The sequence below is a fragment of the Mesocricetus auratus genome, unplaced genomic scaffold (genome assembly GCF_017639785.1).
Source record: "Mesocricetus auratus isolate SY011 unplaced genomic scaffold, BCM_Maur_2.0 Super-Scaffold_100018, whole genome shotgun sequence".
Classification (NCBI taxonomy): Eukaryota; Metazoa; Chordata; class Mammalia; order Rodentia; family Cricetidae; genus Mesocricetus; species Mesocricetus auratus.
In genome coordinates, this window is record NW_024429199.1 from 20,322,979 (window position 1) to 20,345,010 (window position 22,032).

The following is a 22,032-nucleotide window of genomic DNA, read 5'->3' on the forward strand; positions in this document are numbered from 1 at the left end:
CAAAAGATATGGGGAGGAGAGGCAGTAAAGGGAAAGGACAGGGAGGGAGGAAAGGAATTGCCTAAAGATTAAATAGTTTATCTTACCTAGCTGCACTTTTGATTACTTCACCTAAACTTCTGCACTGGGGTGATCAGGGGTTCTTCTGTAATTTATTAGGGGCAGTCAATTGCTGTGGAAAAGTGAAGGCTTTGGTCAGGCATTTGTCTGTTTCAGTTTTGTTTAGCTAGATGAAATGCTTACCGATCATAGTCTTCATGGACAATCAACTTCTAGTCAACCACAATGTATGTTTATATGTACTGTAATTTTATGTCTACTGTGCTGTGACTCTTGATCATATTGTGACTGAATTGCATTTTATCTCACAGGTTAGAGTTAATGATCATGCCCATTAGTGTTTATGCTGTGACTTATAGCCGAACTTAATTAATACTAGGACATCTTTCTTGTTTGTTTCTCAGAACACATTTCCTTCCAGATGCACTTACTCATAAGAGGGATTTTCAGATTTAATATGGAGAATATACTTGCTTCCTCCAAGGAGTTAGTTTGTCTGGTCTTACAGATGCTCCCTACTTCTCTCGAGAAGGGTCCATTTAGTCTGTGCTGCGCATCAGCTGTTGTCATGGTGTGGAGCTGATTTAGGATATTTCAGAAAAAACTAGCATGGCAAACCTTTCCATCTAGAAACATTCCCCTCATTCTCATTTTTTCTTTTCCTCTAGTTTCCCTCAATGTTGATTTTTACCTTGACTTTAGATATGCTAGTTTCCATAAAACCCTCTTCTGAAATAAGATCAGAGCAAGTAGAGTCAATTCATATTTTGCAACTATTTTCAACTCTGTAGGAAGTGTATTGACACTATATACCTTAGAATAAAGGATTAAATAACGTTTATCTTTAGTGTAAATTCTGATTCCACTTACATAAGCTTTAGAAGGAGCAAACCGTTTCTGCTCAACTAGCTTTCTTCTCAGTGCTAGGGATTGAGTTGAGGGCCTCATGCATGCTGGGTAATAACCTACCACTGACCTCTGATCAAGCCCCTCTTATATACAAATTATGTTTTCTTTCTCAATGCACGTTGTTGCAGCCATTTTGTGTACCCTATTAATGTCTTTACTTCTTCACATGCCAGTTTTATTGAAAAGATATGACATATACATTCTTTATCTAATTATTCTTTTCCGATCAATTTCTTCTCTCCAGACATTTATCTTTGAGAACAGATTATAAGCAACACTGTAAGATGACAGAGGCCCCATCTCTACCTAGTGTCACACAGGAATTAAATTTTACATTAGTATGTTTGATGGAAAGAAACATTATGTCTCTAGCTATGACACTCAGGAACAAGTGTTGACTGCAGGGGCTTTCTAACCAAACACATTTATAAGGAAAGGGGGTGATTTGAAAAGAGCACTTGAGATATACATGGCTTCTTGAACTTATCAGTGTTCCTTATATCCCAGGAAACACCAGAAACTTCCAGAGTACTTGGTCATGCACCAGATTGCTGGTCCCTGATTCCAAGACTTTTTGTCTTAGTCGATCTGTGACGGGGCCTAGGAATCTGCATTTCTAAAAAAGCTCCAGTGTGTTGCTGCTGCCACTGGGTAGGGTATCACATTTGAGAGCCACTTTCTCAAAGCCCACACTGATTGCTGTATGCACCTGACTCAGGAGCACTGCCCAGTGTAAATCTGAAAGAAAACATCTATCCAATAAGGAAATCCAAGATTTTTTTACATCTTAAAGAGGTCTTCAGAGAAGCCTTTAAATGTTAGAAAATACCACTTGGTCAGGCCGAACTCTTTGCTCTGGGGATTTTCATGGGTAATACTGTAGAAATATATATTCGAAAGACAAAGAGCTTGAGAAAATATCTCTCTTCAACTCTCCAAAGTAACGTCCCACTGAACATTCAGAAAACATGAGGCTAAAATGAATGATAGAGCTATGTAACTGTTTCAATTCACTAAGTTTTTAAAGTTTTATTTGACAGAGAATTCTTTTTCCAAATGAAATCTTGCCTAGAACACCAACCTATCAAGCAGTTTCTTGGCAGAACAGACATCATTTGTAGAGTACCTGAACCACCTGGAGAATTCTAGCATTCCAAAGGGCACAGCTTGAAGCCCCATTTACTGCATAGTAAACACAGACTCCCTGGATAGATGTTACTGCTTGAAGGCATGCATCTTTCTTGCTAATATACCTGTCTCCTCCATAAACTGGTACTCCTTTCAGCCTTCAAAAATTGAGGATGAGGGAGTTGTGAAAATGAGAAGGCAGGTCCATGTTCAGTGAGCTCACAGCTGAAGGCGTTTCTACTCTCAGTGTTCTGAGATGTTCTGGATATGCCTTGTCAAAAGCTCTTGCATGGTCAGTCACAGGGTGTTAACCTATATATCTCCTGTCTCTCCCTTTGACCTGAAGAGAATCTGAATGTCCTTTATATTTATATGTCCTCCATTTGAGGCTAGACCCACGGTAGTTTAATTGTAATGGTTTCTCTAAAGAAATTTAAAGCGGATAGCAATGTCACATATTTCTCTTTGGTGCTGCCTCTGATTCTCAGAAGGAACACTGCGGAGATGGTGAGAAGACCAGATGTTGAATGCCGATTTTGCGTTTGACATTTTCATTGCTTCATTTACAAAATTTTTCTTAACCCACCCTCCCCCAACAGCTGTAAATGAAAAAGCTGTAAAACTAAATGAGACGTTAGGAAGTCAAGACAAGACTGTGGAGAGAAACTTGCAAGAGCTTCAGCAAGAGATCGATCGGATGCTGAAGGAACTCAGAAATAAAGATCTTCAGACACAGAAAGAAGTGGCTGAGGATGAGCTAGTGTGAGTAGATGTTCTGTGTTTTATCATTTGATCAATTGATCAGCATTATCGAGAGTTTCCTACATTTCTATCTGGGGATGTTGATATTTGCTATTATTTATATTTCATGCCTTCATTTAGTGCTATCGACTTTGCTTTAAAATTAATTAAAACCATCTTTCTTTCCTATATGTAAAATAATAAGTAAAAGAACTGATTTTTGTTTGTTTTTTGTAAGTAGGTCAATAGGCTTGCTTTGCTAATGACTGGTATTAGAAACATTGGAACTATCAATAAACTCAAGGGGCTGGAGGTGTGAGTTGGCCAGTAGGTGCTTGCGTTACATACACAATATCTGACTTTGATCCCCAACACTGCATAACCTGGACATGATGTTACACCTGCAATTCCAGAACTTGTGGGATAGAGAGACAGGATGATCCAAATTTCACGGTCATCCTTGACCACATAGCAAATCCAAAGTCAATCTGGTATACGTGAAACCCTGTTTCAATGGAGAAGAAGAAAGAGAGAGGGAGGAAGATGCAGAAGGAGTGGAAAGAGAGACAGAGAGAGGGGGGACGGAGGAGGAAGACAAGGAGGAGATGACCACATATTTTGGTAAATGATAAATAAGTCACACCTTACAAGGCCATCGTTACTTTACCATTTTAGGAAATGCTGCTAACTTAAGTCAGGACTCTCTAGATCACTGAATTGTAAGAAAAGATAGACTAGATCAAAATCAAGGGGGTTGAGGACCTAGCTCAGTGGTAGAGCCTAGTAAGTGCAAAGTCCTGGGTTCAGTCCTCAACTTAAAAAAAAAAGACAAAGCCGGACGGTGGTGGCGCACGCCTTTAATCCCAGCACTCGGGAGGCAGAGGCAGGTGGATCTTTGTGCGTTCGAGGCCAGGCTGGACCGATAGCCTCCGAAACAATACAGAGAAACCCTGTCTCGTAAAAACCAAAAAAAAAAAAGACAATAACAAAATTATAATATTATTCTAGCATGACAAAACCCTGAGAGTTCCACCTGCCATTACGTAAGCAAACATGTGAACAGTCACTCATCAAAGTCAAAGAAAGTAGCACAGTATGATGGGTCAACTGGCACTTTGATTTGTTTGCTTTTATATGTGCAACAAAACAAAACTTTTCCTTTCACCAGTCACACTGTGACCATGACATGACACCCCTAAACAATTGGAAGTATAGGCTTATGACTAAATTTAACAGGTGTCTTTTCCATTTTCATTAAAAATTCTTCCACAGTCAGACACCAGTTTCACTTTGACTTCGTGCATAGTGAATCTGTTGGTGTGTTCTCACCTATGTTTAACCTTTCTGTGTTAGCATCCCCTTGTAACATAGCTTGATATAAGCAAAACCATATGATGTATGCTTGTGCTGGGAATGTTTGCAGGGCAGCAGAAGGCCTTCTGAAGAGAGTGAACAGGCTGTTTGGCGAGTCCAGAGCCCAAAATGAAGAAATGGAAAAGAATCTCCGTGAGAAACTGGCAGGTTACAAGGACAAACTTGATGATGCTTGGGATCTACTGAGAGAAGCCACAGAGAAAACACGAGATGCTAATCACTTGTCTGCTGCCAATCAAAAAAACATGACCATTTTGGAGGTGAGAGCCAGGAGCCCTCTTGGGAATGGGGAGCAGGTTGAATACATCTAGAATAGTGAAGTTCATGTATGTTTACAAAGGTTAAGGCTATGACTCTGGGAGGTTTTCTAAGAAACAACAGAGAGATAAGAGACAGAGAGTATACATGTGACTGTCTGTCCATCTGTGTCATTGAGACTACGGAAGGTTTATAATGATGGCATGAAAGAAACTCTTTCCTGAGAGACAGGGAACCTCCATGTTAATGACGAGTGTGCTACCACCTAGAAATCCAGATGGGGTCAATCCGTTCTCCAGCTGTACAGTAAATACATTATAATGGAACATACATAGACAATTGCTAAGTCCCAGTGTCACACAGCTTTGCAGCTCCCCAACCTGACCCACAAACTCAATTCAGAGATGTGATTGCAAACAATCACTACATTTCTCTCTGCTTGCGTAGAAGCTGAGCCTCTGAGAAACCTGGAGACCAGAAGAAGGGAGCCTTCATTCCCTTCTTCACTGGAACGTGTTCATGGACAAGGACATTTTTTTTTGGTTTTACGAGACAGAGTTTCTCTGTTTTGGAGGCTGTCGGTTCAGCCTGGCCTCGAACTCACAGAGATCTGCCTGCCTCTGCCTCCCGCGTGCTGGGATTAAAGGCGTGCGCCACCAACGCCCGGCGGACAAGGACATTTTTAATGGGCCTAACATGACAGACAAGTCTAGGTTGTTTTCCCTCCTTTCCCCCACAGAGACTAGTCACCATTTACCAGAGAGTTGCTGAGCTTAAGACAAAAATAGGTTCTTTTCAGCACCTGTATTTTCCTCTGTCCCTCCCTTCCTTTTTTTCTTCCTTCCTTCCTTTCATTCTCTCTCTTGATCATAGCATGGTTAATGTTTAGGGGTTCTCTGAGAGTGCATGTAGTGTACACAATGACACAGAATTGTGTTTGGTGTGTAAACACTTTTCTCTCCATACACAACACACCTCTTGCTGTTGCTCTCCCAGCAGATCCGAATGCTTCAGGAAACCCACAGCTCTGCTAACATATCACCATCACCAGTAACTCAATGCTCCAACATTGTGCAAGATTTCTAAAATGTGTGTCAAATGGCCCTGACAGAGAATTAAACCAGCCACACATTTTAGTTTTTTGTCCTTTTATTTGGTCTGTTTTCCTTTGGGTCTAAGAAAATAAAATTAAAAGAAACCTGGGGGAGACATTCCCTCTTCTGGGACTTAGCCTTGTCACAGTCATAGAAAACTGAAGAGGAAGACTTTCACTGTAAATCATGTATCTAATCTTAACCAAATTGGGGACCACTGACACAATAATCAAAAGAAAGCAGTCCATGGAGAGTCAGAAAATGCTGTGTCCTGTCACATGCTCCGACATGACACACTCAGCTTTTTAACACTCCAGTGCTGTAACTTACCCAGAGTTCTACCTCATCATTTTATGGGAACAGTTTAGGAAATTAAAATTCCCTTTGTGGAAAGCACACTGAGTATTTGAGAAGTATTTCAAGAAGAGTTATAGTGATACAGTGAATGGGGACTCCGGCTGCTCCTCACATTCGTGATACGCAAAACCAAGCTCTGTCATTCTCAGGCACCCTGGCAGATGTTTGTTCTACACAGTCAGTCCTGGAGTTCCATGTCGTAATTTTTGTATTTTTATATCATATGCCGTGCTTAACTAAAGACTAATTTGAATATTTTCTGGATAAGATAGGCGAATTAAGTAAATTGTCAAGAATAAAGTATGGTGCTTTTTTGTTTGTTTACATTGGTAGGGATACTAATTTGGTAGGTGCCATACTAGCCTTTAAAAAATGTTACTTAAGTCATTAAAGTTGCCTCAGTAGCTAATTGTCACTGTGCCTGAGCCTAAAAGGCTGTGTTCAATTCCCAGATCCCTTGTGGAGAAGAGACCTAACTCCCACAAGTTGTTTTCTGACTTTCACATATACATTTACACACACACACACACACACACACACACACACACACACACACCAGCAGAATTCATTAAATAGACAGTATCCATGATCCATGGCCTCCCCTGCAGGGTCAGCATAGGTTGGCCTATAGTGTTACCTGGTGTTCATTACTGAGATACTTGAATTCACTTACTGGCCACACAGATTTGAAAACAGCAACTATACTGTACACAGCAGGTTTAATGATGAAGTGACTTCAAACTCCCCTTGTACTGTCTACTATTAAGGTAATGTTAAGATCCAAATCAAAGGGATGTGTAAAGGGAGGCTTTTTTCTTTAGAGAAGCCTTCCCGCCAGCCTGGTTCCAGAGCCGCATCAGTCCCAAATAAACACACAGGAGCCTATATTAATTATGAAGCTGTTGGCCTTGCTTGTTTCTTACTGGCTAGCTCTGACTTAAGTAATTACCCCATAATTGTTGATCTAAGTATGTCTCTTACCGGAGAAGTTTCCGGGCTTCCTACCCCATGGCGTTACATCTCGACTCCCTGTGTTTCTCCTTCCCAGAGTTCTGGACTCCTAGTCCCACCTATCTAGATTCCCTATTGGCCAGCAATGATTTATTGACAAATACACAGGACTTCCCCAACAGGGATGGTTATTTATTTATTTGAAAATGACCAGCTAAGAAGCTTGTTCTTAAAAATATATCTGGTAATGGTGGCTTGTGCCTGTAATGTCTGCAACCTATGAGGCAGAAGCAAAAGGATAATAAGTTCCAAAGTATACAGGCTGCATAATAAGACCTCATCTCAAAGGACAAACAAGACAAAACAAATTCTCTAATGACTCAGATACAACCTCAAGTCTAAGAAACACTGATATAAAACAACAACACTGATGGTTTTAATAACTTGATTCTACTTGGAGGTATAAACAGGCAAAGAAGCAAACCATGCTAGCACTGTAGAAATTATCATGGAAGTAACCAAAGTGGATAAGGGTAGATCAGCTTCATAGAGATTCTGACACTCATTCCAGGACCAGAGTATAAGTGCCTTTTGGTGGAAGCAGTGGTGATGAACATTTCAGAAACAGGAAATGGCACATGAAAAGAAACATAGGAAAAGAGGTAACATTTCTGACAGAGAATTCATGGTTGCTAGAATTGGAATAAAGAGTACATGTGAATGAATGTTGGCATAGATAGTCATTGGGAATAAGCAGATTCCAAATCTTGAGTTACAAGAAAATAGGCTTATGTGACTAAAGAATTTTGTTTATAGCTTCAACACTGGGAAGCAACCAAAATATGTAATCATAGATTAGAGTGACACAGTAAATGGCTTATTAAGGGCTCATGTAAACTGCAAAATCAGCTTTGTGTCATTCAATAGTGTGATGTTAGGTACAGAGAGTAAACTGACCTAACATTTAAATGTTGATCAAATCTGGCTGCTGTTGGTAACCCAGTCATTTCAAATTGAGTATGAATAATTGCTGACTGAATCAAACTTATAATATGAAAAAATATCCACGGTTTATCTTTTCCCTCTATTTAATATTGTAGTTTATATTGGCTAGGAGGGTCAATAAAATATTTGTAGAAATAATGCCAACACACCAAAAATTGTAAGAAACTTATAGAAATAAGGGAACAACATGCACTCAAGTATGGACAGTGAAGGCAAAAGGTGACTGTAGGAAATCTCACATAGAGCAGGCTGGTTCATTTACAAGTTACATCAAAAGTAGTGAAAGATGGCTCTGGCAATGCCCTTTGGAATGAGATCACAGAAGTCTGTGAACACTAATTACTGGTGGTGGCTGAGTGAGAAGGGCATTCTAACAATGGAGAGGCCGAGGGGTTGGGAACAGATGAGCAACTAGTGAAGCAAAGAATACGTACTGGACCCTCTGCCCAATGTCCACTCTTAGAACTTGACTGAAGAGACGATTGCAAGAAAGAAAGCTCTAAGTTGCTACATAAAGGTAGACAGGGAGATGGTGTTTGCAGGGACCTACAAAAGCTAACCGATAAACAATAGCACAAGAGAAGGGCAATATTCATCAAGAAGGGGTCTGAAGGGATGAAGATGTAACTATCTAGAAAGAAAAGGTAGGATAATCAACGTCGGTCTCTAAACAGAATGAATTAACTATTATGCTTATGAAATACTTTTTATTTTTTATTGAGAATGTCATGATTGCACATAATATGTTTGATCAAATCCATCACCCATTCTCTCCCCTGAAATTCCTTTCTATACACCACCATTTCCCCATTCCAACTTCATGTGTCTTTTTTTTTTTAATTCACTGTGGCCACTTTGATCTACCAATATATGCAAAGATACAGGGCCACAGATTACAATTTGGGTAACCTATGTGGGACTCCATTCCTAAAGAAAACTGCTTCTCCCTCTTACAGCAGTCATTTGTTGCCAATAACTCCTTAGGGGTGTGACTTCATGAATCCTCCCCAATCTCTAGCATAATTTTAAAGACTGACGGTCTCTATATATGGACCTTCCTTTTCTTGTCTCTTAAACACTCTGAGCTTCCTGTCAATACATTCTATATCCTACATCAATCTTTGTTTATTCCTTTTTATTTATCTTTATAACATGAATCTCATGATTACTCAAGTTGGCACATTAATTTACAAATGTACTTCCTCCTTCTGTGTTATTTATCTCTCCACTGCTGTGACAGAACAAATGCAAAATTAAAAAAAAAAAGGATCAGGCCGGGCGTTGGTGGTGTACACCTTTAATCCCAGTACTTGGGAAGCAGAGGCAGGCAGATCTCTGTGAGTTCGAACTCAGCCTGGTCTACAGAGTGAGTTCCAGTACAGTCTCCAAAATAATACACAGAAACCATGTCTGGAAAACAAAACAAAAAGCATGATGATGAAAAGGTCATTTAGGTTCCATCTGTCAGAGGTCTTAGTCTGTGGACTACTTGTTCCATTGTTTGTGGTCTATGGCAGGGCAGAAAATCATGGTGTGAAGATCACCCTAGAGAAAGGATAGTCACCTATGGTGTCCCTTAGAGGAAGGGCAGTGACCTTATGGTGTACCAGAAGGAAGAAGCAGAGGAAGAGAAGGAGAAAGAGGGAAAGTCACCTGCTAAATATTTCACTCTTTTGTATTAGCAATACAGCTGGCCTTTGTTGGACATTTGATATCCATACAATACTTCTCTTTCAGAGAAGTCATAAGAAATACATATCCAATTCTGATTGTATCCTTAGAGCCACAAATTGTATTCAGCACAAATACAAAAACACTTTTTTTACTGATAAGTAGAACAAAAGAATGTCATAAAGCAAAGAGAAATCAATGTTTTCTCTGATTTTCCTGGAGCCTCAAATCTCCATATTCCTTGTTTCAAAACTAGAGTCTATCATCTAATCTGGAAATTAGACACCCTTAAACTTCTTTACTCTCTAGATCATCATTTTCTTTAGTGTGATAAAGAATAAATTATGACCCCTATATTACAGTTGGCTCCCTGAACTGATCCAATTAAAACTTTAAGAAGTCTGTGGGCGGGGGGGGGGGGCAGGGGAGAAGGAGAGGGAGGGGGAACTGAGACTGGCATGTAAAACAAGCTTGTTTCTAATTTAAATTTTAAAAAATTACAAAAAAAACTTTAAACAGATACTCTCTAGTTTATTTAAAAAGAAATAGATGTAGCTCTTTGCTTAACACACCCATGGATATATCTTTCCCTCTCATCCTCCCATTGGCATGCTATTTTTATTTTAATTATGGATACAGAGTTCTGTATGTATGCCTGCATGACAAAAGAGGTCACCAGATCTCATTGTAGATAGTAGTGAGACATCATGTGGTTACTGGGAATAGAACTCAAGACCTATACAAGAGCAGCCAGTGCTCTGAAATTCTAAGCCAACTCTCCAGCCCTGACATAGTACTTTAAATGACTTTGTTGCATTATTTGAAGCAAGCAACAACGAAGAGAGCACTTTTGAATTTCCGTGTACAATGTACCTTTATATACTTATACAAGACCTTGGGGGCCGGTGTTTCTTATGTAAAGCATTTCATACCCTTGGAAGCAAAGAAGTAGCTGGAAATCAGTGACACTAGAACTTCCCCCTGCAATTTTTTGTCAGCAAAGCAGTAATCACAAAACAAATACTCCTTTGAATCTTGCAGAGACACAGTATCTCAATGAGCTGAGTCACACACAACACATGTCATGAGCTTCACTTTCATTCACTCATTTAAAACTCTTCACTGGGGAAGTTCAAAGAGATGCTAGAGAGACTGTTTCTGTGGGACTCACACTGTGGTGAAAAATATGTTCTTGGCTTCAGTTAACAAGTGTATGAAATGGTGGGAAGCTGGAAATGAGAGATAATGTACAGGGTAATGGTTTTCTGGTATGTAATGCATGATCTACAACCATCACTATGATTATTCATTATACATTCTATGCAATGTCCATCATTATGCACAATTCAGTAGGCTGTGTCTTTTTTCCATGGTCCCTGTATCTGTGATGTGTTTATTTCTTCGATGTCCATTAAATAACCCGTGTTTTTAGAACCACTCCCAAAACTAGTGAAGAAAAATCAACTTGTATAAAAAATGACGTATTTATATCACTATAATTGGTGAAATGCCCCCATAGAATAAATTTTTAAGGAGCCTTAAAAGGTGACTCAACTGACAAAGTGCATCCTTCATGAGCGTGAGGATCTGAATTTACATCCTCAGGACTCAAATAAAAGCCTTATGTCAGCAGGTGGCGCATGCCTTTAATCCCAGCACTCAGGAGGCAGAGACAGGCAGATCCCCGAAGCTCCTTCAGTCAATATAACCAAATCCTTGAGCTCTGGGTTCAGTGACAGTCCCTGTGTCAAAAATAAGATGGAGAAGATGGGGAATGATTAAGGAGTGTCAACATATACACATATGTGTATGTGTACATACACCTACTTGCAGATATGCACTCACCTACCTAAACATGAACATATGCCACACACAAGAGCACTCCGGTGCGCGCGCGCACACACACACACACACACACACACACACACACATTCACACACATATATCACAAATACATACACTCACATTCACACACTCACATTCAAACACACATGCATATGCACACTCACATAGACAGTAAGTTAAGTGAGAAATTACAATGAAACCATCAATACAATGGTTAACAATTAAAGAGCATTTCTTTGTGCCTGGCAGTTATAAGCCAAATCTTTTCTATCTAATTTCACAGAAGCCTGAGTTCTTGTTACAGTGTTGGTTCTGAGTCAGTACTTCCCAGTAAGAATTGAGAGGACACGTAGAAATTTGATGGAGGCACAAGCGCTAAAATCATAGCCCTTCAATGACTCAGTTTCCTGTTCATTTCAAGGTGATGAACATGGGACCCACAGAATCAAAGACTTACAGGCTGCTCTGCACAACTTAAAAAAACTGCATGAATATAAACCATCACTAGGATTTATATGAAAAGCATATAAAGTCCAGAGACTAACATTTTACTTTATTCCATTAAACATGTAAGGGGAATGAGGGGAGGCAGAATATGAATGAGTTTGAAGTACAAAGAAACTCCACATGAAAGCATGGCAGTAATTGTCTCCCATTGATTTTCCTCTTCTGGGCCAGGAATGAAGTTCATGTAGCTTTGAGACAAACCATAAGTTCCACAGAGAAGTTCATCTGTCCTCATCCTATGAAATAATCCATTAGGTTTATTCATTAAGGGGATAGTTTCTTTTTCCTGAAAGATATTCTTTCTAAGTTCCCTAAGAAATCCCGCCTTTTGAATTTTATGATTTCTGCATAGATTCTGGAACGGGGTACATTTTCCTAGATTAATCTGGCACACTAGATGCTGGCAGCACATGTTCAGCACTTGCATTGTAGTCAAGATAGAGGTCCCACTTTGCTTCAGCAAACCTTTTAATTCTCTAGCAACTATCACATTGCTTTTCTTTGCCTGGATGGTTTTCTCAAATGGGAAGGAGAAATGACCTGTCTATGCCCTATGTTGAAGAATTCTTAAGAGGGTTGAGTGGGTAAGTTCAACCATTGTCATCTAGCCCAACTGTCGATAGATATCATATGCTATTTGTGAACCTTTTGTTCAGACAGCTCGGGGAAAATAGGAATACAGAGTAGAGACAGGTTTACCCAGATGCTCTTGTAATATCATCTTTTCCTTTGCATGCTATAGAAAAAGAAGGAGGCTATTGAAAATGGCAAACGACAAATAGAGAGCACTTTGAAGGAGGGTAATGACATACTTGATGAAGCCAGCCGACTTGCAGATGAAATCAACTCAGTCATAGATGTGAGTATTGAATACAGCTCAGAATGAAGAGAAAGATGGTGACACAATTCCTTCCCACACCGGCAACAAAACTCAGTAACAGAAACAAGAGCCTTTATGTGGTTTTTGGTGAGAATATATTATTGTAGTACAGTGTTGTGGACATGTGCACCTATTGGTAACAATTAGAACCTAACATTATTCAAGTACTCACGTATGCAAGCTTATGTTTTTTTTTCTTATCACAGTGAACAGGTCATTCCTTGTTCCTAGGCCACCACTCACAACCTGTTTTATTATCTCATATAACATTAGCTAAAAGAAAAATAAAAATCCACAAGCAAGTCTTTAGCCTACTGTCTAGTACGTTGCATTGAGATGTGCAGGAATAAGGACACAAAGGACCTGAAAGGTTCCAATGATTGTCACGTGTTCACTTGTTGCTATGAAGTAAGCTTACAAGAAAAATAGACTTTTCATGGTGTAAATTGGCTTCATAAATTTCTGTTTCTCTATTAAATAACTGCTTTTATTCCCTATTCCTTCTGGTAATAGACTGAAAGTTTTCTAAAGGCAAGCAAAATAAAGCATGTGTGATTTAGTCTCCTAGAGGCCTGGATGCATTTTCTCCTAATGCCATCTATTCTCTCTCCATGTCAGTATGTCGAAGACATTCAAACTAAGTTGCCACCACTGTCCGAGGAGCTTAGTGACAAAATAGATGACCTCTCTCAGGAAATAAAGGACAGGAAGCTTGCTGAGAAGGTGTTCCAGGCTGAGAGCCGTGCGGCTCAGCTGAATGACTCCTCTGCTGTGCTTGATGGGTAAGCCGTGTGTGGTTGGAAATGTCTGCATAACTTGACACCCATCCAAAAGTTTAGATGAGCAGAAAGGGTAGAAAATCACTTTCAAGTCTTGATTTCCGTAATTATGAACAAAAGCGCAGCATGGCTTCTCTTTGGAAGATGCTAATTAGGAGCATGTAGGCAAAGATCCTCTGGAAAAGCATCAAAAGTCACAGTTAAAAGTGAATTCAACTATGCCTGGTTAGGAAACGAACATAGCCTTGGGCTACCCTTACAATATTGTGTTTTGTTCTTTATTAGAAGGCACCAGGGTTGTCTTATTAGCATTTTAAATAATACACAAACACATTCAGCTTCAAATTTCAATTTTACATTTCTAATGCGATCTAATCATTTCACTGTTTAAAAATGCCTCTGAATGCGTAGCCTTATAAACTGCTTTTCAGTCTCTGCCCTCCATTAAGACACTTCGTGCACCTCTCTGAAGAAACAGTGATGGATGGGGCATACCTATAACCCCAACACTTGGGAAGTGGAGGCAGAAAGACACAAGTTCAAAGCCAGCTTCAACTACAATGTGCTCTAGGCCAGCCTGGTCTATATGAAACCCTGTCAATAATAAAAAGAAGTGAAATAAATAACAGCTCACTGTTGCTAGGATTATCATGTGGGACAGAAGAAAAGACCTAGAGAATAGGGTTTGCCTATTAAACAGTATTCTAGGTATGACTGATTTACTTTCTCTATACTTTTGTGATTGGCACACACACACACACACACACACACACACACACACACACAAACCGCAGGAGCTATTCATCCTAGAAATAATTTTACAAAATAAATCTATTTAATATGCACCACATGCAAGTCTCTGTTCTCATCTTTGAGTATCATTGATGCAGAAAAAATGATTGAAAACTCAAGCACCTCATCCACAATTAGTTTTTTATTTTTTTAACAAACTTTCCCCAATCTAGAACAAAGAGCAGTAGATGAATCAGTGACCAGCAATCAGCAGACCCAGATTCCAAATCTCCCATTAGGGATGTATTAGTCATGATTTGTTTTTTTGTTTTTTGTTTTTTTCTATGATCTCTTTAAGCTTTCTGGGAAGTGTGCCTACTCTGAAGATATTGTAAAATTCATTTGATTAACGGGATACAAGTGCTCTGGAAACTGGAGTGTGCTCCAGTACAAAAAAAAAAAAAAACAGAAAGTACTGCATACACTTGTCTGGTCCAATGGTTGCAAGGGCGTTGACAGGTTGTCACAGACGTTTAAGATACACTGTAGGGTGGGGGAGGGCAGAAAGAATGCTTAATGGGTGAAGATGCTTGCCACCAAGTCTGATGACCTGAGTTCAATCCCTAAAATTCACACAGTAGAAGGAGAGAACTGACTCCTTCAAGCTGTGAACATGTGCATATATGCTTTTGTGCACACACTCACACACACACACACACACACACACACACACAGAAAGAGAAGGGTGAAGGAAGGAAGGATAGAAACTAAATAAATATTTAAAAAATCCTAAACAACCGAGTGGCTATATTTCACAACAAACCTTGAGGAATATAAGATTAAATGGAACAGTACAACATGATGCAATCAATAGACACATTACTAGGGTTTGGAATTATCCTGGTCATATTTGCCATGATCCCTTACAAGCTGGGCTTTTAATGACTCGCCTGTTCTTTATTTGAGTGCTAATTCCTCTAAAAGTTCTTTTCTCTGTCTAACCTGACAGAATCCTGGATGAGGCTAAAAACATCTCTTTCAATGCCACTACAGCCTTCAGAGCTTACAGTAATATTAAGGACAATATTGATGAAGCTGAGAGAGTTGCCAGAGAAGCAAAAGATGTTGCCCATGAAGCTACACAACTGGTGAGAAACAGAGAACATCATATGCTAAGAATGGAAACTGAATTCTTTTTTTCTTTGTACACTGAGCGTGCCTCTCATCCTTATCCCCTCCCATCCCTCATCTCCCACCTCTCCCATTGGTCTCCTTTGTTTCCCCCAGAGAATTTCAACTCAACTTCTGTTCTATATGTACATACATGATTTACATCTACACAAAACCTACATGCTGAGAATCAGGAAAAATACAATATTTGCCTTTCTGGAACTGGTATAATTCACTTAATATTAGTATCTCCAGTTGTATCCATTTCCTGCCCCCAAAACAACTTAGTTTCATTCTTCTTTGTGGCTGAAGAAAAAAAACCACTGTGTGCAAGTACCACATTTAAAAGAAAATCAGTTCATCTGTTGAGCTCCTAGTCAAATCTTTGTAACATTAATTTTCAGATGTGAATGAGACATGACAAACCTAGTAAATTGGAATAGTTGTCATGAGTATTTATTGAAAAATCACATTTAAAAAATCCAGCTTAAGTATTTTCTCACTATCTATAACCACAGCAGTCACCCACTATATAGTATTGTCCAAGTTCAGAGATCACTGCCCAGTGCCAAGAATATTTGTGCTGCAGCTCACAAAATTAAAATAAGCAAATGTAATACTCAAAACAGAGAACATTAATCACCACTAGTCCAACAGGCATCGGTTTGCAAAAGTATCCAGAACAGAGAGCATTTATACTTTCCATTGTGTTGGGTTTAATGTCAAGTGCACCTTTATAAAACACATCAGATCATATGTTTCTAAAGTGAGTGCGTAGACTGTTTTTGGGACCTGAAAACCCACTATCTTTTGGTCATTGTTCAAAGTACGCATGGAACTAATATTTTAGAGCTTTGGGATTCTAAGTGTGCGACTACCTTAAGGATCTTTATCTTCAGTCAGGACAAAAATTCATTCATTGCCGAGCAACATTGTGTAAACAATGTCTCCAATAAGTGTCTCTCAGACTGCTTTAGGTGAGGAAATACCTTATGGGAATTCCTTAGGAAGTACAATGCCCAGAACAATCACTGAAGCAATTTTGCTTCACAGAGAATCTACAACTACATGAATAATTTTGGAGGGAAAACACTTACTGGATATTTGTGAAAGAAATGTGCATAAACCATGGCTTGCAAGAGACAGATTGGAATTCCCCTGGCTTTGGTACTGAAAAAAAAAACATTGTTTTTCACTGAGGGACATCAGAAATAATTATCACATTATTCTGTGGGGACATCATTATGTTCATAATTGCCACCATTAGTGTTTTCTCTGACATGGACTAAACTAATGCCATATACTACATTTTTGTTTGCAGATTTAGTACATTGTCTTTATTCTTAAGAGTTTCCTACATGTGTACAATGAAATGTGGTATTATCCACCTCCCTTTCCTCCCTCCAATTCCACATACTCTTGACATCAAATCTCCTCCCTCTTCACCTCTCCTCCTCCTTCTTCCTCTATAGCCCAATATATCGAATTAGTATTGCCAATAGACCTATGGGTATAGAACCATTCAATAAATTGTGGGGAAAGTATTAGTTTCTTATTCAAAATAGTGATATATCATTGAAGATATTGTCCTTACAAAATGATTATTTTTTAAAATCTAACAAATTTTATTCATTTAAATAGGTACTGTTATAATTTTAAAAACTTGATTTCCAATTCCCCACTGTTATCTAAATTATGCTTTGTTTGATAAATATTTTCAACCTCTAGCTTAGTATTTAGCAAATACTAGCATGTGTTTTATGATATAGTTAATACATTAATATAGTTTTGCATATTCATATATTGTTTTAAAATATACTATTGTAATTATTTCGTTTTTTTAACATTTTGTCTTAAAGAACTATTCAATCTATTAACTTACATATAGAAAATCCTCATGGTTATACTGACATAAAATTTTCACTTCTTGTATCTGGTAGGCTAACAATCTCCAACAAAGTCCACTCATTCTTATTGTTATTTTTTCTCTTTCTACAAACTAAAAAGATAATGAAATTTTTGAAAAAGTGTGTGGCACACAGAATTAATTATTTATTCAATAGCTACCAGGACATGTAAAGAACTGTTCTGGGTGATTTGTTGGAGCAGGTTTCATGAACTGAAAAGGTAAGACTTTAACCTTTAAAGGTCATTATACTATAGTTTATTTCTTTCATAAAATTACCATATTTGTAAAGCATTCAATTGAGGAGTTATCTAACATCTCATAAATCTAAAATCCCATATTATTGTTAGTATTATATATAAAACCATAAATAACAATAGAGCACAAGTTTATGATTTACTATGAAAGGAGATGAAGAATCGCAGTATGGGAGAGCCCTCTACTGAAGTGAATCATATGTAGAAAAAGAGCAAATGTTTAAAATGAATTATGAAGAAAAATCAAAGAAACAAAGTAGATACTTGGACTAGATTTGTTAAATAACAAAACAACCCATTGAAACACTGAAGAAAATGGTGATGAGACAATTTTAAAAAGAAAAATAAAACACTGAAAATACCATAGAAGAGAGACAAGTGAATGGTTGAAGTAAGCTCTAGACATAATGGAGGCAGCATTTTAAAATCTACTTCATTCCATAAGAGTCACTTAAATCTATTTATCAACACAGAGAAATAATTAAGAATGGAATTGAAATGAAAATACAAGAAGCTGGTAGATGTTGTATCCAATTTTAGTTTATAACATACTATTATTATATAAGAAATAACACGTATTTTTATTAAAGCATAATTTCATTAAATATAAAAATGAAATATTACTTAAGAACTGAAGCATTGTGGGGAAATCAATATTCTGTTTATGCTGGTGTTTAGCTAAATGCAAATTACATATTAAAAATATTCATTTCTCCCAGTCCAGTCTTTCTGATCTTAGTACTTCTCTTTGATGTGTACACCAAAAGGTGAAAGGAACTGTGTTACTTTTTAGATAAAGAAATATACAAATCTAGAAATTATTTTTCTAAAATGAATTGCTTGGTTTTGAATCCTTTAAAAACATCTCAACAAGTCAGGCAGTGGAGGCACATGCCTTTAATTCCAGCACTTAGAGAGGCAGAGGAACATGGATCTCTGTGAGTTTGAGGCCAACCTGGTCTACAGAATAGGTTCCAGGACAAGCACAGCTACACAGAGAAACCTTGTATTGAAAACAAAATTTAACAGGTGCTAGAGAGATGGTTCACCAGTTAAGAGCATATACTACTCATCCAGAGGACCCAAGTTCAGCATCCAGAACATTGTATCATAACTGCTTATACTTCTAATTCTAGGGCAATCAATGCCTTCTTGGGCCTCCACAGGCACTCCACTAAACATGCAAGCCCCTCACCCACACCACCCTTGCAAATAAGCACACATACACATACCTAGAAATACTAACAATAAACCATAATCAATAATCTATATCTTAAATTTCCATACCATAAGTCACCTTAAAACATGTACCATCCGCAGAAAGATAAGATTCTTGCAAGTCTGTGAATAAATAGGTTTTATAATTGACAATACTGAGAACATTACTTCACATAAACATGTACCCAAAATGGCAAAGTATGTTTAGTAACCTTTAAGAAATCATTGGGAATCCTGTCCTACTCCCAAATATAATTTTATATAGTGATGTTTTATGGTATTCAGGTCAGCAATTCAAACAGCACATTTTAAAGTTAAGCACTCTAACATAGTAAATCAAAGGCATAATAATTTGCTACTAACATACTGAAGATAAAAATATCACAACTTTTTCTTTTTTATAAACCATTCAGAGCAGAAAACATGTATAATCAAACCACTGTAATTTGTAGCGTGCAATAGTCTTAAATATGAGTGGTGTTGTTTCGCTGGTGTAATGTGGTGTGCCAGAATCCACAATGCAAAGTGTGCACATCATGTGTTCGGAACCAAAGCTGCAGTGAAACTGAGCAGGGTGGCACCACACAGACACACCTGGGATTCATTTTTACATGTTTGACTTTGAATTAAGTTTTGGTCAGTACACATTCAGAGACCTTTTAATGCCATTTTGCTGTTTTGTTTTAGTGGCCCTCACTATGCACAAACCATAGCTTAAGGAGCAGAGATAGCCAGGTGGTGGTGCACGCCTTTAATCCCAGCACTCGGGAGGCAGAGGCAGGCGGATCTCTGTGAGTTTGAGGCCGGGCTGGACCGACAGCCTCCAAAACAATACAGAGAAACCCTGTCTCGTAAAAACCAAAAAAAAAAAGGAGCAGAGATACAGTCAAGCTTTGGTTCAGCACCTGGGAACCATAGCCTAGCCAGATTGACACCAGAAACACCATCACAAAAAGCTAAACATGTTCTCTAGGACAAAAGAAAAACAATGTGTTCAGAAGAACAATATTTAACCTATTCCATGGAAGCAAGACAGATACAAATGGAAAACCATCACAACTGTGTAAACATATGTAAACATGTGATGAAAATATGATAGAATTTAATTAACCCAATTACCAAAGCCAGAGTAGCTTTCGCTAGTTGGTGCAAATAAGTTCCAAAATTTCAGAGCCTGGATGGACAGAATTCAAGTCTATGGTTAAATCACAGTCCAGTGTGTAAGGTGTAGCCATTGTTCTCCTGTGGATAACACCACATTACACAGACTCCAAGACTATCCTGGCAAAGAGGAAAAGCAACATTCCAGCTCTCACTATATGGTGCATGACCTGGGCATATGCACATGCACTCCAGTCTAGGCACGTGGGAGTCTGAGTATAAAGACAGCAAAAAAATGTTGACGAGAATCAACAGTCTATATCACAACTTGTCGTTATAATGCAAAATGACTGAAATGTTCAGTCAGGTTAGAGTGATTTTCCTATCCAACTAAAACTGCCATCGCTTACACAAAATTAACACTCAAGTGTGAGTATAAGGATAGATTGCAAATTAAGGATCAGAAAGATAACAAATGAGGGTACTAATGAGAGAAAATGTGGGAACACATTGCTAACAGCAACAGTCACAGTTGACTTTTAAAGTTTCCAAAAAGAGTTATTAGGGAATAACAATAAACTCACTAGAATAGAATGAAAAGAATGACTTAGTAGGAAAAGTCTCAAGGTCTTAACAGAAGAGCCTAAGAATAAATAAAGACAGATACATCAGAATGAGAAAATTCATTATTTCTGCCATGAGGGTTGTTAGCATGCCTCTTAAAAACTGGCAGGCAAGGTAGAGAATGGAGGCATGCAGGTTTGAAGAGGGTCATAGATAGTATTAGTGAATGGCTTTATGGAATCTTGCAACAGTAGGATAACTGATTCTGTATGCCTCAGTAGTTAAAGTACATATAGAATCTAACAACAAAAAAAGGGGGCCATGAAGCAGACCTCAAAGGGTGTACCAGTAATACATGATGCTCTGAAGGCATCCAGGCAGCAGGCAGTCATCACAAACAGTAAAATTACAAACTGACAAAAATCACATAAAACTGTTGTTGAACAAGTTAATCATGGGGCTGAGAGATGGCTCAGTAGTTTAAAATGCTGGATGCTCTTGCCAGGTTCTGTTCCTAGCACCTACACGGCAGCTCACAACTGTCTCTAATTCCCATTCCAGATAATCCAAGGGCCGCTTTTGGCTCCACATTTACCAGGAATACACAAGGCATACATGCAAGCATTTGCACATTTACAAAAGACAAATAAATCTAAGTTCAAATTTTAAAACATACTTCCAAATAGTTCAAGAGTCAAATGGTACAGAATACTTAGAAATCACTGAATAATGCAGCAAAAATAAATTGATAAATTATGGAGTGCAAATAAGCTGTTAATTACTGAAAGATGTTGGAAAAAGATAGAGAAGAAACTAATTAAATCTGAAGTTCTGTTCAAGGCATTTAAAAAGTATGAAAGAAGAAATAAACATAAAAGCAGAAATTAATGACATAGAAAAAACCATTAGAATTAACAAAATAGAAAGCTGATTCTTCAAACAAATGGGAACATAAACAGAGGAGGCAGAGAGTATTAAACAAACACAGGATCAGGATTAGCAAAGAATGGCTCATAACTCTTTGAGATCATACAGATCCAAAACTAAACATGTATAAATTGGAGTTCCCAGCAGCTTTATTCAGATTAATCTAAATACTCAGATATAGTGGAGAATAAATCTAGAGCAAACTTTTTGTTTTGTTTTGTTTTGTTTTGAGACAGGGTTTCTCTGTATTGTTTTGGAGGCTGTCCTGGAAATCACTCTGTAGACCAGGCTGACCTCAAACTCGCAGAGATCTGCCTACCTCTGCCACCCCAGTGCTGGGATTAAAGGTGTGCACCACCAATGCCCGGCATAGAGCAAACTTTTTTAAAAAGCAAGAACACATTATTCTATCAGATAAAGACCATCAGTAGACCACAACTTATCTACAGTCATATGGCAAAGACTACCATCAATTCAAGGACCCCAGAAACAAAAAAAATCCCAAAGCACAGGAATAGAAGACAAGGTTCCCCAGCTTATTTTATAAAAGCAAAAAAAAAAAAACCATCTGGAGTGCAGATTTCCAACTCTGCAGACA

At 38.2% G+C, this 22,032-nt stretch overlaps 1 protein-coding gene across 3 annotated transcripts in view; it reads left to right on the plus strand.

Annotated features, from left to right (window-relative positions):
* The window catches only part of Lama2 (laminin subunit alpha 2), a 549,107-nt gene that overhangs the window by 426,878 nt on the left and 100,197 nt on the right, over positions 1–22,032 (plus strand). For all 3 annotated transcript variants that reach the window (XM_013110210.3, XM_013110209.3, XM_005065788.4), the window contains exons 36-40: positions 2,697–2,859; positions 4,262–4,472; positions 12,643–12,759; positions 13,399–13,562; positions 15,301–15,439. In XM_013110210.3, coding sequence (XP_012965664.1) covers positions 2,697–2,859; positions 4,262–4,472; positions 12,643–12,759; positions 13,399–13,562; positions 15,301–15,439 — 794 coding nt within the window. The remainder of the gene's footprint in view (positions 1–2,696; positions 2,860–4,261; positions 4,473–12,642; positions 12,760–13,398; positions 13,563–15,300; positions 15,440–22,032) is intronic.